The 17,036-nt window shown below is 44.7% G+C and overlaps 1 protein-coding gene across 1 annotated transcript; it reads left to right on the top strand.

Annotated features, from left to right (window-relative positions):
* Positions 1 to 313: 313 nt before the first annotated feature.
* On the top strand, positions 314 to 14,195 carry YWHAB (tyrosine 3-monooxygenase/tryptophan 5-monooxygenase activation protein beta). The gene is made up of 6 exons (XM_036395501.2): positions 314 to 420; positions 7,843 to 8,143; positions 9,157 to 9,280; positions 10,240 to 10,403; positions 11,741 to 11,836; positions 12,299 to 14,195. Exons 2-6 carry the CDS (start codon positions 7,850 to 7,852, stop codon positions 12,353 to 12,355), a joined length of 735 nt encoding a protein of 244 aa, XP_036251394.1. The 5' UTR covers positions 314 to 420; positions 7,843 to 7,849; the 3' UTR covers positions 12,356 to 14,195.
* The last annotated feature ends 2,841 nt before the right edge of the window (positions 14,196 to 17,036 follow it).

The following is a 17,036-nucleotide window of genomic DNA, read 5'->3' as shown; positions in this document are numbered from 1 at the left end:
TGCCGGAGAAACTGCTGCACTTCCAGGCCGCAGCACCCCCTGCCCAAACTCCCACCCCAGCGCTTCCCGCCGCACCAGGGAGCTCCGCGGAGACAAAGAGCGGCGGGTGCGGGGGTGTGAGCGCACCGCGGGCCGTGTCTGGGGGGTTCTCCCCGCTCGGGGTGCGCTCACACGGCAGGCGGGCCCCGGTCACCCCGCTGAGCCCCGGGGCCGGGCCGGGCCGGGCCGGGCGGGATGAGCCCCGTCGCCATGGCGACCGTCCCGCCGGGGCGGCGCGCGGGGCGGTGGCGCCCCCTGGCGCCGGAAGGGGCGTGTCGCGCGGCGGAAGCGGGGCCGAGCGCCGCAGGGTGTGTGCGCGTGTCCGTGCGAGCGGCCGCCGCTGCCGTCGCCTCCGCCCGTGGGATCCGCGCGCGCCGCCAGGTGAGGGCCCGCGGCCGCCATCGCGGTGGGCATCGCCATCGCGGGGCATCGGCATCGCGACCCGCGGGCCGGCCCGCCCCGGCCTGCCCCCGCCCGCTCCACCCCGCGCGGGGAGCCGCAGGCCGCGGCGGGCGCGCCGTGCGGGGGTCCCCGCGGGAGGGTCCCCGCTTCTGCCTCCCCGCTCCTGCGTCCCTCGGGCCGGGTAACGGTGCGACCCTCGCCCGGCGGGCTCGGGCGGGCGGCGCCGCCCCTCGGCGAGCGGCCGGCGCTGCCCCGCCCCGCCCCGGTGAGTCACTCGGTGCCCGGGGCGCGGCCGCGCTCACCTGGGCCCGCCCGGCAGGAAGGGCTGCGAGCCCCGGGCCCCGAGCGGCGCTGCCCGGAGCTCGCCGACACCGCCGCACGGCTGGGCCGGCCCCGGGCTTCCCAACGCCGGGAGCTCCGTGCCCAGCCCGGAGAGCGCAGCTGCCGTGGCCGTGCCCGTGAGCCGGCCCACGTAGGTGGTCATGGCCCTGTATGAGCGCTTTAGAAGGGAACAAAATGCGTTTGTTAATTTCCGATTTTGATCATTCGTATCTATTTGGGAATAGGGATGCGTTTAGGGAGGACTCCACAGGGAAAGAAGGTTGGTTCAAGCCAGTCCCAGCTTACAAAAAGGCTGGGCAGTAGCCCAGATCTAATGGCTATGGGTTTTGTTTGAGGTATGTATAACCAGGTGTTAATTGGGATGTTGAAATAACAGTGGTACACAACCATTGTATTGGCATAAATGCATCTCACGCAGAGATCACAATATAGATCGGTTGCTTTTAGATAGATTCCTTATTAATAGTTAAAATACAATTTCCAGTGATAGGAAAACAAAAAAATACGTCATGTAGCACCATAAAAGCTAAATTCCCATGGAAAAGTATCAGAGACTTTGGCAACGTTTGTAATGGTTTGTATCTTCAGTGGCTGTAGGAATATTTGTGTTTTCACATGTTCACTAACACAGGATACCTCAGTCAGAAATTGTAATATTTTATATGGAAAAAATGAGCTTTTATTTTAAAGCAATAATGAGATATAATCTGGTCTAGAAAAGAAAACAAGAACACAAGTGCCTTTTTCTCCCTTCATATTAAAGGACTGCAAAAATATCCCCTGTATCATATTTTGTTTATTAAATGGGTACCAATAAAGTGATAGACTCGTTGCACAGATGGGCCTGGTGCAGTTTTCTCAACCTCATTATGTCAGTACCGCATGTTCTGATCTCTGCTATTTTGATGTTGAGTCGTTTTATTTTTTCCTGAGCGGGCCTGTGCCAGTATGCAGCCTTTTGTGATGCATGTGAATAAACTCGGATGAGGAGGAGCTCAGTAAATAATTATTTGGTTAATGAGGTAAAAGCTCCTGCTCTGATCCGTGTGGTATCCTAATACCAGGCATTACAGTAGTGTGTCTGTTACATGGCCACATTTCTTGCCCCACCCTGTAATATAAATACTGTCAGTTTATTATTAACAAAATTGATTTACCTGTGATATGAATACATTAGTTTGGCATGAACTTAATGCCTGGGGGAAGGTTTTTTGGGTTTACTCACAATTTCCACCTGGATTCTAGCCAAAACCAATTTTGGTTGGAACAAAAAGGTGTTGCCATGTGGGGATGTTGTGCTGTGGAAGTGCCAGCATGTCTCCACCTGCAGCTGTCCTGAGCAAAGGGCCATAGGCAGGAGCAGAGCTCTGCTTTTCAGCCTGGCATTAGGAAGAGCAAGGCTGCTGTCACTAAATTTGAGATGTCCCCACATGCTGTTGGTAGTGGTGATAGGCATTTTATAATTCTCTATGGAGACTGAAAACCATTGAGTGTCATTTTATTCAATTTTACGAAGCAACAAGTAATGATGGCAGCAGATGGCCAGAGCAGGGTGAGGCATGGCTTTACAGAATGTTAATTTTATCTCAACATTTGCATAGAGATTTGAGCTGAAGGCCAGGGTAGATGCAGAGGAGGCTGAAGTTATGTGCTGCACAAGGTCAGCAAGAATATCACAGCTGTGAAGTCATGTTCCTTTTTCCCTCATTATGTTTGCAGGATATTTTACTGAACTTGTTATACCCAAGCTTCTGACAGGAAGATTTTGCTGTTCAGATCTTAACAGAGCCATTCATTTTCTAATCAGTTATTTAACAACCCATGGTAGCCTTTGAGAGAACCATCTAGAGAAACACAACCAATAAAATCAAATGCCTCATACTGCAAGAAAGCAAGGAAGGTTCCTTGCACTCAACTGAAAGAGTTGCACTCAATTTCCTATAAAAAATAAATGTTGGAAGCACTGTCCAGTTGACAGGGAATGCTATCCCCATCATGCAGGTACTTGTGTCAGCATGTGTGTACCTGAATGGTGGAGAATGATTTTCTGTTTATTTTAGAAATTATGTCCCCAGAACTCTTACTCTCTGTAGTTATAGAACTGTAATTTGAGATACCACTCACCTCACGTGAATGTTTATTTTCAGAATGAATTGCCTGTCCAGAAATCAAATAAGGTGTGTTCACATATTGTTTGAATACTGAACTGCAAATTCTGTACCAGTCTGCTGCTTCTTTTGTTAGAATTTGAGTGGACTTACAGAGCTTATGACTGGGAGGTATGATTGCCTCCCATTTCACCAAACCTCCTTTTGTTCCTTTCTCACAGTGAAATATGCAGGTCTGGTTACCTGCAGCTCTGCTCAACTTGTTAGGGACCAGTATGTCAAACCAATAACTACACTGCTTTCTCACCAGTTCTTTTCTACAAAGTGGAAGTGTTGGTCTGATAGATTCTCATGCTTGCTGTAGAGAGAAAAACAGTGCACAAAAATCAATGAATTAATTAGCATCAGAAGAACAGGTCATCAAGAGCAGCAGACTTCAGACCAATGTAAGCTTATTAGTATTGTCCTGTCAGTTCAATATGTTATATAAGCCAGATTATTTTCAGTGTCAGTTTTCATTTGATTTTTACAGACTTTAAGCACAGTTAGTTCTGATTCATTTTGGCTTTGTCCTAAAGAGCCCATATGAATGGGAGCCAATAAAGGCTACAGAGCAGATGGAATAAGTGCTAAGGAGTAAGCTGTAGTTCTCAAAATCCTGCAGTCTTCTGGAGTACAGTAGCTGCATGTTTTACCCCTCAGCTGTTAATGGCATGTAAACCTCCAGTTTTGTGTGTCCATCCACTCTTGAAAGATCCATGGACCTGATTCCAGGTGCTGTTCCCAGGCTGGCCACACAATCCTCTTCTCACTGCATCTTCCACTCACTGAAAGATGCAGGCAGCTACAAACTAGTGAGTTTTGCAGGTCCTGACCTTCACCTTTGGTGCTTTGTGATGCGTTTCAGTCTTTTCCACACGGGTGTAAAGCTTTTCTGGAGTGTGAGTAAGCACTTGTAACTTACAGTGCCTGCATACATGCTCTTCTGCATTTGTAAGAGAGATTGAAAGAACTCTAGGCTGTATGGGAGTTGAGGGGAAAAAATAGTAAAAAAATTGCATTTTGAGTGTGGGACTTCAGGTGACTGAAATTTCTGTCAGCTGGTGCTATTGGCTGTGACTGCTGGGCAGTGGTTGGCATTCCTTATTGTGAACAGTGTCCAGCCACTTTTTCGAGGGCTGCAAAGTCGTGTCAGGCAGATTCTTAAGAAGACAGTGTCTTAAGAATTTGAACTGTGTTAATGCATCTAATATCAGAATCTTCTGCTTAGAACAGGCAACTTTCAGGACTCCTCCATGGCTGTGATCTGCACGTCTCTGCTCCTTTTTCCATCTTCCCTCTTTTCCCTTTGCCACCATGGCATGGCTTTATCAGTGCTAGAATAGACCATTCTGTCAGCCTCCTGTTCATCACCTCTGTGTGTTTTGCTCCTAGCTGCAGGTAACCTTTGGTAGATGGCTTCTGTGTGTGGCCTAGGTGTATTTTTAGCTCTAGGCTTTGCTTGTTTCAGACCGTGGCACACTGGTCCATTGTTAGAGTGTGGCTTTCATCTCCTCTCTGGGAGGGACCAGTTATAACTGATAGTTGCTTCTTTGCCTTTTCAAACATCACTCCTTTCCTTGTATCTTTTTTCCTTCTGGCAAACACTTCCCTCTTTTGGAGCTCAAGCCAGCATAGCTCTGCAAAGCTCTCTCCAAGCTTCTAACAAGGTAAGCAATGGAGAATCAAATGAGGATTTTAAGTGTTCCTTTATGCAGCATCCTGGGAAGGAAGTAATGGTAGGCTTACTGTCATTGGCAGATATTTTGGTGTGGGCAATGATTTTCTTACTGCATTTGAGTTCTGTTAAATCCATGTTACTGAATAATATTTGTGTTTCATAGCAAGCTAACAGTACAGATATTAACACAAATTAACTAAAATCAAGCCTCTGTACACTGAATTCTTGTGTCAAAACTAAGCCAGTGAAGCACTCGGGAGCTCCATCTTTAATGATGAGTTTGAGTTTCATATATGCATAAATGACTTTCATGTGCATAAATTAGTTACATTGCTGAGGAAAGTTGCTTGATGAGAAGCAACACTCTAATCTTTGTGCTGGTATTTTACTTGTATAATTGATATGTTAAACTGGTTTCTGGATCTCTTTTATCCATTAGGTCTTTGTGTTTTCCTTCATGTGCAGTTCCCTTTGTGATTTCCTTCATGTGTCCTTATATGAACCAATTGACTCCTGTGAACTGTCTTGCATCTAAATATAAATATGTTAGTGAGCTTGATAAAACAAACTGCACCCTTTCAAAACTAAACCATATTGTTTGTAAACAGAATTCTGCACAGATGACTTGTCTACAGATTACACCACTATTGGCAAAGTGCAGCTCAAAGATAAAACTAAGTGACTTTTCAATGGCAAAATGTAAACTCAGTTGAAGCTGCTTGCCTCTGCATTTCAACAAGCAGTCTGCTTCCACATAACAATCACATTCCATGAGAAGAAGAGGAGAAGATAAAATGTCTGCAGTAGAAATACTTCTAGAAGCTGTGCAGACAACGAAGAAACTAAAAGTGCTCTGAAACGGTTTAGTTTCAGTGTCCTGTTGTTTAAAGTTGGCTCTTGTAATGTAAAAAGCATTCTTCAGGTGTACTTTGCTCATGTTCAGATGTTAGTGAGTGACTAGAGAAATGCCACTCACAAATTACTTCCTGCCTTGAGCACATAGTCTGCAAATAGTGCTGAGTTAAGGGAATGGTTTACAAGGTTTGAAAGACCCAACAGGGAAAAGTGGGATGGGCTATCTCAAGGGGAAATGGTCTGATGATTTCCTTGGGCTTGTTCTGCATTGGTGCTGTGATAGCCTTTAAAGTAGGAAGAAACAAAGCACATCACAAATCCCACTTAACCTTTTCCATCATCAGGAGCTAGTTGTTTGATAAGCCTGTGGAAACCAATGGTAATATCCCCAGGGTAAAAGCTTACTGGAGAAGAGAGAACCAAATGAATCATGCTTTACCACAAGTTGTCACTCTGCTGCCCACAGTCACCCTGTCATGAAAACAAATTTGAGGGCTTTGATCTGAAGTCTGTGTGGCACCTTTCAATAGGACCCAGAATCCACTGGTTCAAACACAGCAATTGAAATGGAGCTGAACCAGAGCCCAACTTTATTTACCAGTAAAAGATCCCTTTCCAGGAAGCTGGTTGTAGTATTCTTTGTCATTCCTTTGAGTGCCTTAAGGAGATGGATGTCTTAGAATCTATAAAGGATCAAACACAAGCAGGAGTGAGTGTGACTCGCAGATACAGAGCAGGTACATTTGGTTGCTGGGTTTACTTCAGGAACTTTTATGTGAAATAACAATGTTTGACTTGATATCCTGGGTGATTTTTCTTTTTTGCTAAAGTGGAATATCGTCAGCTGGAGGTACAGAATGTGCTCATCTCAAAATAATTTTGTAGTTAGGACTCATCCTCAGCAGTGTGAGCAGTGTGTGAATTTGGGGATGTATCACAATTGGAATTTGGGTCTGTGTCTCATTGTCCTGTTTGAGGATTTGGTTTTCCAGGGGACTGGTTTTCCTCTCTAATAGTGTGGTAGGTGATCCTTGGAGTAGAATACAAGCTGAGCAGTGTGCAAGATGTTCTCCATCAGAAGCCTGTCAGACTGGAATCTTCAAAGATGAGAGCCAGGGAAAAGGCTGCAGCAATCTCTTTCAGCGTGTTGGTTCTTTCTAATAGGACTGTAGGTGCTTCTGTAATGAACAGAAGTCTGTGAAATACAAATGAAAACTTACTGTTCTTGTTTGCTTTTTATTTTTGTTTTAGAAGTGGTTTTTAGGCTGTAAGTCTCAGCCTGACGACTTACCTGGATAGTGAGAGCCCTGATTAGGATTTAGGAGTGGGAGAGGATAATTATGCTTGGTACTGATGAGAATAACAGTTCTGGATGTGTCAAAATTGAACCTGCTCACCTGGAGAAATTTTACAGATTAATTTGGGTTGTCTGTAAGTTTGTGAAGTATTGAGGTCTATTTTGATAAAGGCAAAGAAGCTGCTTTACTTTCTCCTGTGAACCTGGCCCTGGATGGTTTATTTATTCTCCCTCGCATAAGCTCTTCAGTGACCCTGTGGCCATGTGAAGTGCTTTCACAGCTTTGGTTGCTAAACTGCATTATGAGAAATGATAAACAAGCTGATTCCATAAAAGCAATTTGCTTTGTAGCAGTGGCCATTGTGTGGGCCACGTCCTATTCAGATTTTATGAATGTCAATGTTATTTAAAAGGTCTTGAAAACCCGAGACTGCAGCCACCCTAGCTGTGTAGAGTCGTCCATTGTGTGTATGTTGATGCATATGTAAAATAACCCACATTATTTTCTGGCAGAACATTATAAATGCACTTTCCACAGTTGCCAACACTACAGCTTTCCTGGGTATGGTTTATGTAAACCCACGGAAACATCTCCTCTAACTTTGCAAAAATCTTCAGTATCAGAAGGAGCTGTCCAGTGTTTCAGTGCTCCTAAGTAGTTGCTCTTGTACTGCAGTGGAGGGAAACAAACAACAACAGCAACAACAAACAAACAAACCTGAAAAAGCCCCAGCAACCTGGTGGTTTCTTGGTTAATATCTTCCCAGCTGAGTGAGCTGTGGCTGGTAGAAAGAGGAGAGATTCACATAGGACTGTGCTTAATACCAAAATGACTTTTGCTGCATTTTGAAGAATGATGCTTTCATATCTTCAGGATTGTCATTAGTCATTTACACATGGAAATTATACACATTTGGCAAAAGGTCAAATACATTCTTTAAAAGAAACCCTTTGTATTACTTTATTACAGTTGATAGATTTCCCTTTTATTACTAACTGTGAGATCTGCTTCAGCATGAACTTTCCCAGTGCAGACCACGGAGACATTTTTCTCTCTTTTTATTCCTCGCTCATTGCAGGACAGCCATGGATAAAAGTGAGTTGGTACAGAAAGCCAAGCTGGCTGAGCAGGCCGAGCGTTACGATGACATGGCTGCTGCTATGAAGGCTGTCACTGAGCAGGGACATGAACTGTCCAATGAAGAAAGGAATCTCCTCTCCGTGGCCTACAAGAACGTGGTCGGTGCCCGTCGCTCGTCCTGGCGTGTGATTTCCAGCATCGAACAGAAAACAGAGAGAAATGAGAAGAAACAGCAGATGGGAAAAGAATATCGTGAGAAAATTGAGGCTGAATTGCAGGATATCTGCAATGATGTTCTGGTAATAATCCAACAGCAAAAATAACAGTAGTTAGTACTGCAGCATTCTTCAGAGAGACTTAAGGAATTTTAGTAGTGCTGTAGACACTGCAGCACCTTAGCAGGGGAATAATTTTACATAGCTACATATTTGGGTCCAATTCTAGCTCCTAGAATGGAGCTAAGTCATTTAGCTTGCTTCTTAGGGAATATTTGTTATAAAACAGTGTATTTTTTTTAGCAGCAAATAGCAAGCAAGGCCATGTTAAAGACCCCTGGCTGCTGGCTGGAGGGGGTTCACCATGGAAACAAATTTAGATCTGGGGCACTGACATGAGCCCTGCTAAAAGGCCTGCTCTTTAAATTACTTAATTAATGAATGCTGATGTCCTGAGCCTTGTTTAGTACCTTTTTTTAATGGAGAAGGTGTGTAGTTCTTCTTCCAGACTGATTTTGCTCTTTCTTTCACTCAGACAGGAGGGATTCCTTTTATTTTTGTTCCATTTGCATAAGATCAGTCAGGAGCAGATGATGTCAGTCAATCTTTGCATCTCTTTCTGAGTGCACATGTGCTGCCTATGCCACTGTCAAACTTTTCAGCTGAAGCTGGAGATAGAATCAGTTTATTGTGGACAATTTCACAGCTCTGCACAGAATTCAAATTTGTGGCAGCAAAAGTGACCAGATGTGCTAATTTCCAGCTGCTGCTTTTCATTAGCTTGGTCATGGATGTGGGTTTGCATCAGCAGGCTTAAGCCCTGATAGCCTTCAGATCCTGCAGGAGGGAATTGTGGGTAGGATCAACATAGCACATTTTCAGCTCTCCATAGATTAGGCTACAAGTAGTTTATGGTTTTTTTCCCAGACTTTAGACAGCAGTAGGCAAAGAGATTAACACAGGAGTCTGCGTAAGTCATGACAGAAGTCATTGTTACTGTTTGAACAGTTCATGCTCACCATTGTAACAAAGGCTCTGTTTCAGACATTATTTTTATGACTCAGGAAACACTACTTTTTTTTTTTAATGTTTCTCAGGAACTCCTGGATAAGTACCTTATTGTCAATGCCACACAGCCAGAAAGCAAGGTCTTCTATTTGAAAATGAAAGGTGATTACTACAGATACCTCTCAGAGGTGGCATCTGGGGACAATAAGCAAAGTAAGTAGAAATGAAATCTCTCTCTCTCTCTGTGGAGCAAGCAGAATCAAGTATAAAACCCACTTGTATTCTTTTCCCCAACATCCTGTATTTATTTGTTTTTACTGCTGCTCTGTAGTTATGAAGATAGGTGCAGTGCAAGTCACTTTTGGAGAAAGACATCACTGAAATTAATTGACAGATGTTCATCAGTACAGTCAAACTCTGCTTGCAGCCCCTGACCACAGTAGCTAGTTTTCAAGCATATGTGGCAGTGTAAAATCATTTTCCTGGAGAATGTAGGTTTCTTTCTCATAGAAAATGCTTCGTTTGTTTGATCTTATGTGTAAACTATGAATTCAGCTCAAGTCTTCACTGTTTGCAAACTTTCTCTATTCAAATTTGATATATTGGGCTTCTGGATTCTGAAGTCATAAATTCTGAAATGGGAAAGCAGTGCTGAACTGTCTGAATTCCTGTGAGTGTCTGATGTAGTCCATGAATTGCAAACTTAGCTTGATGTCAGTATGGAGCTTATTGTTACTCATCAGCTGGGAAGGGACTGTTGGCTTTGCCAACCTGAAATACAAAGTTCATGACCTAACTACAGCAGTTTAGTTACCTCTTCTTCCCCATATGGTTTTGTCTGGATTTATTATTGATAACTGTGACTTCTTCAGCTGGGCTGAAAATGAATGTTTTAAACCAGAACACTTGAGTAGAGTTTGTGTCCATTCAGATTGGTTGGAATTTGTTGAATAAATTTTATTTTAAGTTTCTATTTAAAAAATCTATTTCAGCATTAGTTGTTCAGCAAGTGGAAGGCTTTTGCTTGTAAAAACATTGAAAGAAGTGTATGTGCATAGGTAATTGTATGAATTTCTGGTGGTGTGGTAGTCTAGGCTAGGAATATAATTGCTTCCCCAGTGAAGTAGAGGGATGTACTGTGTATTGATGTGGTTGTAATTGCTTCTTTGCAGCAACGGTAGCAAACTCCCAGCAAGCTTATCAGGAGGCATTTGAAATTAGCAAGAAAGAGATGCAGCCAACACACCCCATTCGACTCGGTTTGGCTCTAAATTTCTCTGTCTTCTACTATGAGATCCTAAATTCTCCTGAAAAAGCCTGTAATCTGGCAAAGACGGTAAGCAGACTCTTCATATCACCAATTTTTGTGGAGGCTGAGGAGGTAATTACATGGTTACAGTAGCACTTTGTAGATGATTATGCTTTCTCATATCAAATTCCTTAAAAATGCTGTCATAAAATGGTTGTCATTGTAGTATATTTTCAGGTAAGTTGGTTTGCTGGACTAGCTTAGCTTTGGGTAAGATAATTTGCTACTGCAGCTGTTCCAGTGACAGGGAAGACAAATTGTCTCTGTTTAATGTCCACCTAATTCTCTTAGAATGTGTTTGTGTCAAAATTGAAAACACTTGAATTAATTTAGCTATTCTAAAGTGAAATATTTATTTAAATTGAAGCACTTAGCCAGTACATGAAGTGTTGTCTGTGTGCCAGTCTTTGTAGCCCTAAATGTCCTTGTTATCCATATGCATGTGTGCCTCTCTCTCCAGAGACCAAAAAGAGCTTTTGTGATGGGTTGTGAAAAACAAATAGCCAGTCATTTTTTCCTTAGCCTTTTTCCTAAAATGGGATTAGTCTTCTAAATGGAACATTTTGTGTCTGTGAAAATTGTCTGGTAGTAACTTGAATAATATGGCATTAGGTGAATATTTGTGTTCTTAATATGCACTTCAGTAAGACTTTGTAGCAAGAAGTGATGCTGTGCTGTAAAATGCTGCTGCTGTTCTTGCCTTTTTTAGTTAAAATGCTTACATCTGTTTGAAACCTGAATGAAGAAATAGCAGCTACGGCTCTCAGACTCACAGTATTGATTTTCAAGGGCAACAGATGGATGGGAAGAATGGCTTTGTTAATCTCTAGTGGAACATACCTGATTTCCTCTGCTGTTTTGAAAAGAAATTGGAAACCGTCCTCCCCACTGTCGAAAAGTCTCGTGTTCCATTTTCTTGTCTACTGACTCATGTGCAATATATATAAATATATACTCATTCAAGTAATGGTACCTTTGTCTTTCACTGCTTATTTAGACCAGGGAGACCTTACTTTTTAATGAAAGTCCCTTTTTTGTAAATGTTGTCGTAAACATGACTTCAAGCTATGTGAACCATTTTTCAGCATGACGCATAGAGTGCTCTTGCCTCTTCAGTATTTGGTATTGGCATTTAGTAACATTTTTCTGGGCTTTTAACTGGACATCCCTGAAGACTTCTGTTTTCCCTGGGCTGTCTAGGATCTGGTGCTCACTTTGTTTTACATTTCTTCTTGTGGTGGGAAAGAAAAATACTGGAAGCTTTTTTATAGAATGTGGATAGTAATGTGGCAAATTTTAAGCTCTGTATAAGCAGAAGTGACTTCAGGAAGCTGAGTGTGAAAGGGCTGTGTTTATGTTTTTAGGCATTTGATGAAGCGATAGCAGAGCTGGACACGCTGAATGAAGAGTCCTACAAAGACAGCACCCTGATCATGCAGCTGCTTAGGGACAACCTCACTGTGAGTACCATGGGGCAAACCACTGCACTCTAGGCTGCTGCACTCTGAAGTGGGACTCAGCATCTGAAAGCTAATGCGGTTCTGTGCCGTTAAAAGCTTTTTCTGAGGCGTTAACTGCATGTGTTAACTGCGATGCTTTTTGTAACCAGACCAGTTAGACTTGCTTGTTCAAACTACGAATCACTTGTTAACTGCTGTAGCAAACTCAGATTCCTTTTGTAACACAGAGTGGAGTTTGTTCTCAACAGTTTTATGTGGAACTTCCTGGCTTGTGCTAGCTTCTTGCTTATCTTTTATTCATGTTCTAGTTTATTATTCTTCAGCTTTACTATTAAGTTCAGTTCTGCATTGCTCTTAGCTGAGAAAATTGCACAGCTACTACTAATTACGCTGTCTTCCCTTTCCTGACAATTGTAATTAACTGTGCTTCCAGCATAAACACATGTTTGTATTTCCTTACAGCTATGGACGTCGGAAAACCAGGGAGATGAAGGGGATGCTGGGGAGGGAGAGAACTAATGGCTGTCACGCTTCACTATATGTTCAATGTCACCCTGTATCCTACACATAATCCCTTTGTGCGACAAGCAAAAAGAATAGTACATTGACTTTCACAACCTCAACGTAGCAAAAACTGTCTGTGGGGTAAAACCGGTTGGTTGGTGTTTTGTGTACCTAGAGCGGAGGTCGGTTATTCCAATGGCATTCCGAACTTTCCTATTCTGAACATTTACAGTTCCGATTACCGTGTTTATATTTTTAACTGAACACTGTGATGATAATAATAATAATAAAGGGTTTTGTGATTGCAATTGACTTTACAAAACTCTTCTTGGTAGAAAAGTAGACATCAATTATGTAACTCTGGCGAGCTTAATTTGGCACCAAAATAGTTGAAGTACAATTCTTTTGTAAAGTTGTACAGAAAGTTATAGAGATTCTATTGTGACACTGGGGCATGGAAGGAAAACAATCCAATGTATGGCATTTCAGTTAGGGACACTGCTATGAGGTAGTTGAACAGGCACACTCTGTAGACATTTGTAACCTAGTCTGAGGCACCACTTTCAGTCAAAAGCTCACTTTGTCAATCCTGTCTTTCTGGGGATGGGGTTTGTTTTGGGGAGGAGGGAAACAGGGGAGTTAGCAGCTTGATTTCCAAACTCTACACTGGCAGATAACTGGGGTTTGACTTCTCAAAGTGCTTTCATGCTCATACCACATGCATGACTAAGCCCCTTCCCACAGCAATAACTTTTACCTAGTTACAATTTAGATATTCTTCAGTAGTAAATATTCTTGGTTCGCTGCCATGGACTTGCAATAGGAGAAGATTCAATTTTTTGAATGGCCTTATTAATTTGAATGATACCATGAAGTGATCTGCCACTTTTGCATTACTTTACTCTTAGGTAAATCAAAATCTCCATGGTATTCCCATTCTCAATTTATCCTGAAAACTTCTAAAGTAATCCACTGAGCCATCTTTTAGTTCACTTTATTCTCCCACTGGACTCTGTTCATCCTTGACCCTGTCACCTGTTTAAACTCCATTAAAGCAGTTTTGGACTCCCATATGCATCATCCTTTCTTTGGTTCCTGGTGATGTCAGGATGGTGGATGAGGCCTGCACCTCACCAAGGACAGGTTTCTTCCTTGGGCGTTTAAGAGCTGCCAGTGCTGCTGTGTTCTTCAGCTCTTATCTGCCATTCTTTGGTAGTACCAGGAAACTGGCTCAAGTACTGGCTCAAATATTCAGGATTTCCCATCTCATACTGGAATGCAGACCTACACATCTGTAATGCTTGTAATATTTGAGCTCCAAACGTCCTCACCTTGTCATGTTTCAAACATGTCCCATTAAACAAAACCTAGTAAGAGTTGCGTGAATAATGCAGTGGAAAAGATTAGGAATAGTCACCTATCAGTCCTGTGGTATCATCCCCTGCCTTCACATTCCACTTAGGTATAGGATCCATCTGTTTGTCCATCTGTCTGCTGAAGAGAATTTCATGCACTGATTTTAAAACTCCCCTCTACTAGCTGAACAAATTGTGCAGTTAATACTTGGCGCTTGATAAATGCAGTAGTGAATGTGGAACCGAGCCTGTCTGTATATCTGGTAGCTCTTTTCGCTTTGTTTTTACTGACCAGTATTCTGCCTAAAGTTTGCTTCTGTGACGGTTATATTGCCTAGCACACACGTGGTTGTGAGAATAGTATAGCAAAAAGAAATACCTGGTTATTGATGTACTAGATTTGTGTATGTCTTTTAAACAGTTCTAGTTTCACCTTACACAAAATAATCAGGAAAGTGTAAAAGAATTCAAAAGTGAATAATAAAAAAAAAATTTTATCATTTGGTTGTCTGTTGTCTTTGCTGTAGTAGTGCCGAAACCTGTGGTAGTAAAATCACCACTTGTACTCGGTTTTCAGTTTGTGGACTGTGTGAGTTGATTCATGGTTTACAAATACTGAGTTACTCATTCCTTTAACGAGAGACTTTCCCACACACCCTCCCAGATTTGGAGGAGAAAACACTGTTTCTCTTTTTCATCAAGGGCATACTTGTAGTACATTGCCAGTGCAGAGCTTAAATGCAATTCTAAATAACCATTGAACTTGCCACGAGTCATTACGTATTGTAGGGTCAAACACACTGTAAATGAGAAAAGCCTGTTGGTTACATTTAGAGATTTTTCTAGGGAACCTTTTAAATACCCACTCTGTGCACAGAACTGGCCTCACCTCTGCACACCCAGAGGTCTCACACTGGGCTGTGCTAAAGGAACACCAAGAGTGCAAAATAGCTGAGATGCACTGGACATAAGAGCACATGAAGGGATGGATGGCAGTAGCCAGGCAGCCTGAAAGCTTCAAGGAAGCTTGGTCCTGCTCCCAGAGTGTGGCAACACAGAAGTGTGCACAGTGGAAAATGTCACTTGGCTGCTCTTTATTGACCAATGAAGGCATTAGGACAGAATCTAACCAGCTGTTGCTTGACCACTGTTCTGTCCTGTGCCATGGCTGTGCATGGCGGTCCTTCCATGTCTGGAATTATTGCTACTTTGTCATTTTCTTCAGCCTTCATGGACATACCTAAATGTATGCACATACCACACAAATTATTTTATAGTGTGCACCAACTCCCAGTCTGACTCATGCTGATGGCATTGTCAGCTCTGAGAAGAAAAATCCCTGCATTTGCTAGCTGCTCCTGTTCAGAGACCCCTCCTGTCTTAGTCCTTTCACATAACATCTCTCATCCTGGCTGTCTCTTTTGGGGAAATCGTGAGCTGAGGAGGCTGGTCTGCAGCAGTGATGAGTTGCGGGGGTGTCTCCATTTTTGTTTAATTCTGTCTTTCTGGGAAAGGGCACTGCAGCTGGTCCAGCCACAGTAAAAGTCCAGGTGCACTCAACATGTTCAAGTCATCCAACTGTTGCTGCTGCAGATTCTCAGTGCTGACGCTGATCTGACCTTCGGGTGAGGCCTCTTGGTGTGATAAACCACCAGAAAGCTTTTGTGAAGGTGATGGTTCTGATTGCCTCGCAACTGACCCTCCCGAGGGTGCAGGATGGGGTGGAGCCGGATGCTGGGGGAGCTGCTTTGGAGTTTCACTGCCTGCGGCTCGAGGTTCCTGTGTGCTTTCATCCGGCGTTTCAGCAGCACAATCACGTCCAGAACAGCTGGGGTGCGATCTCAGTGGGTGAAAGTGAGCTTACAGAGCCCCTGGGCCATACAGACAAGAGGTGATGATGGCAGAGGCCATATTCCCTGGCACTCTGCTGGGTCCTGAGGGAGATTGCTGTGGAATTCAGAAGTGCACGAGTGCCCGGTGATGAGGGATTTGTAACCCAGCTGTGTACGGCTCCTGCCTGAACTCCTTAACTTCAGAGAATTACATGTCAGAAGGTGAATGCGATTTCCTAAAAGCGCGTGGGTGGGACACGCTGTCAGTGTTCCAGGGTGACACGCAGCTCAATTCCCCTTTGGGAAGGCAGGAGATGCGCAGGAGATGCGCAGGAGCTGCGATTCGCGAAGATGAGGAGCTGCATTGCACCTGCTGAACCCCTGAGCGCTCAGCCCCGCGGGGGCCGCCCCTGCCCTGCCCTGCCCTGCCCGCGGGGGTGTCCGCTCCGCACCTGGCCGGGGTGGGGCGGTGGGCGGGGGTCCCGTCCCGCCCCCGGGGCCGCCGCGGAAGAGGCGCCCGGTGCCGGCAGCCTCAGTGGAGCGGTGCTGCCTCGGCGGGCGCTCGGTGTGAGTGCGGGGTCGGCTCCCAGCGCCCAGCTCCGGCTGCCGGGGTCGGTTCTCCGGGGCGGGCGGCCTCGGGCAGGGTGAGCAGCGCTCCTCGGGCAGCCCCGGTCCGTGGCCGGCGCTGTGTGCTGCCCGGGGCTCCCGGCGGGGCTGTGCCGCCTCTGCCCGCCCGCTCCCCGCATCGTCGCTCCGGCCGCCTCCTCCCCGTTTGAGCTCCCTTCCCTCCGTGCCCGCTGGCTCTGGAGGGGCGCTGGGGCTGCTCTGTTACCCTGTGTTTGTTTTTGGGGGGCTCTCAGGGCGGTGCGAGGAGCGGGGCTGTGTCACGGAGCCGGTGCGCGGCTCCGCCGTGGGGACCTACCTGCCTTTGGCCGGGGGGTTGCTCGATACACCTCTCCTATATATGTGTATTAATTTTGGGTATCTACAGGTGTCTAAACAAGTGTCTCAGGACTTTTGAGCTTTAAGGTAAGAGCCCCAAGGATGGATTTATATGCTTTTTGGGCAGGACCTGCGTTTCTGTGTTCCTAGGCAGTAGCCCGGCGGTCTCAAGCACTGTCTGTTGTCTTCACACAGAATTTTATGCTCAACTGAAACCAGGCAGAGACTGAGCATCAATTTGCCTGCTCTGGGAACAGTAGTCAACAAGCTGAGAAACTGGGAAGGGATGGCTAAAACCCTGTGTCTGCCTTGTTAGACATGGACCTGTTTGCAGGGAGCACGTGGGCTGCAGTTCTGCTCCCTGGCCATCAGTACAAACCCCCACTCCTTGGGTCTGCCCCAGCTGGAGGGAGCCATCAAGGAGTTAAAATAGAAGTCTCTGGTGGAGAAGGGCTGTTTACCTTCTGAGAAATTAAACTCCATTTTATTTCTCTTGGGCTTTGAGTGTTTTAAGGAGCAAATCTCTGTGTGTGTAGTGTCCCACTGCATCCTTCCAGGGTGTGTAAG

Source organism: Molothrus ater, chromosome 17 (genome assembly GCF_012460135.2).
Source record: "Molothrus ater isolate BHLD 08-10-18 breed brown headed cowbird chromosome 17, BPBGC_Mater_1.1, whole genome shotgun sequence".
Classification (NCBI taxonomy): domain Eukaryota; kingdom Metazoa; phylum Chordata; class Aves; order Passeriformes; family Icteridae; genus Molothrus; species Molothrus ater.
The sequence above is the reverse complement of the archived record's forward strand: the minus strand, read 5'-3'. Positions and strand labels throughout refer to the sequence as shown.

Bases quoted from the DNA above. Each gene is read 5' to 3' on its own strand.
- YWHAB (XM_036395501.2), top strand. From the start codon at position 7,850: ATGGATAAAAGTGAGTTGGTACAGAAAGCCAAGCTGGCTGAGCAGGCC. The intron at 9,281-10,239 runs GTAAGTAGAAAT...GCTTCTTTGCAG, and splicing joins ATCTGGGGACAATAAGCAAA to CAACGGTAGCAAACTCCCAG. The intron at 11,837-12,298 runs GTGAGTACCATG...ATTTCCTTACAG, and splicing joins TGCTTAGGGACAACCTCACT to CTATGGACGTCGGAAAACCA.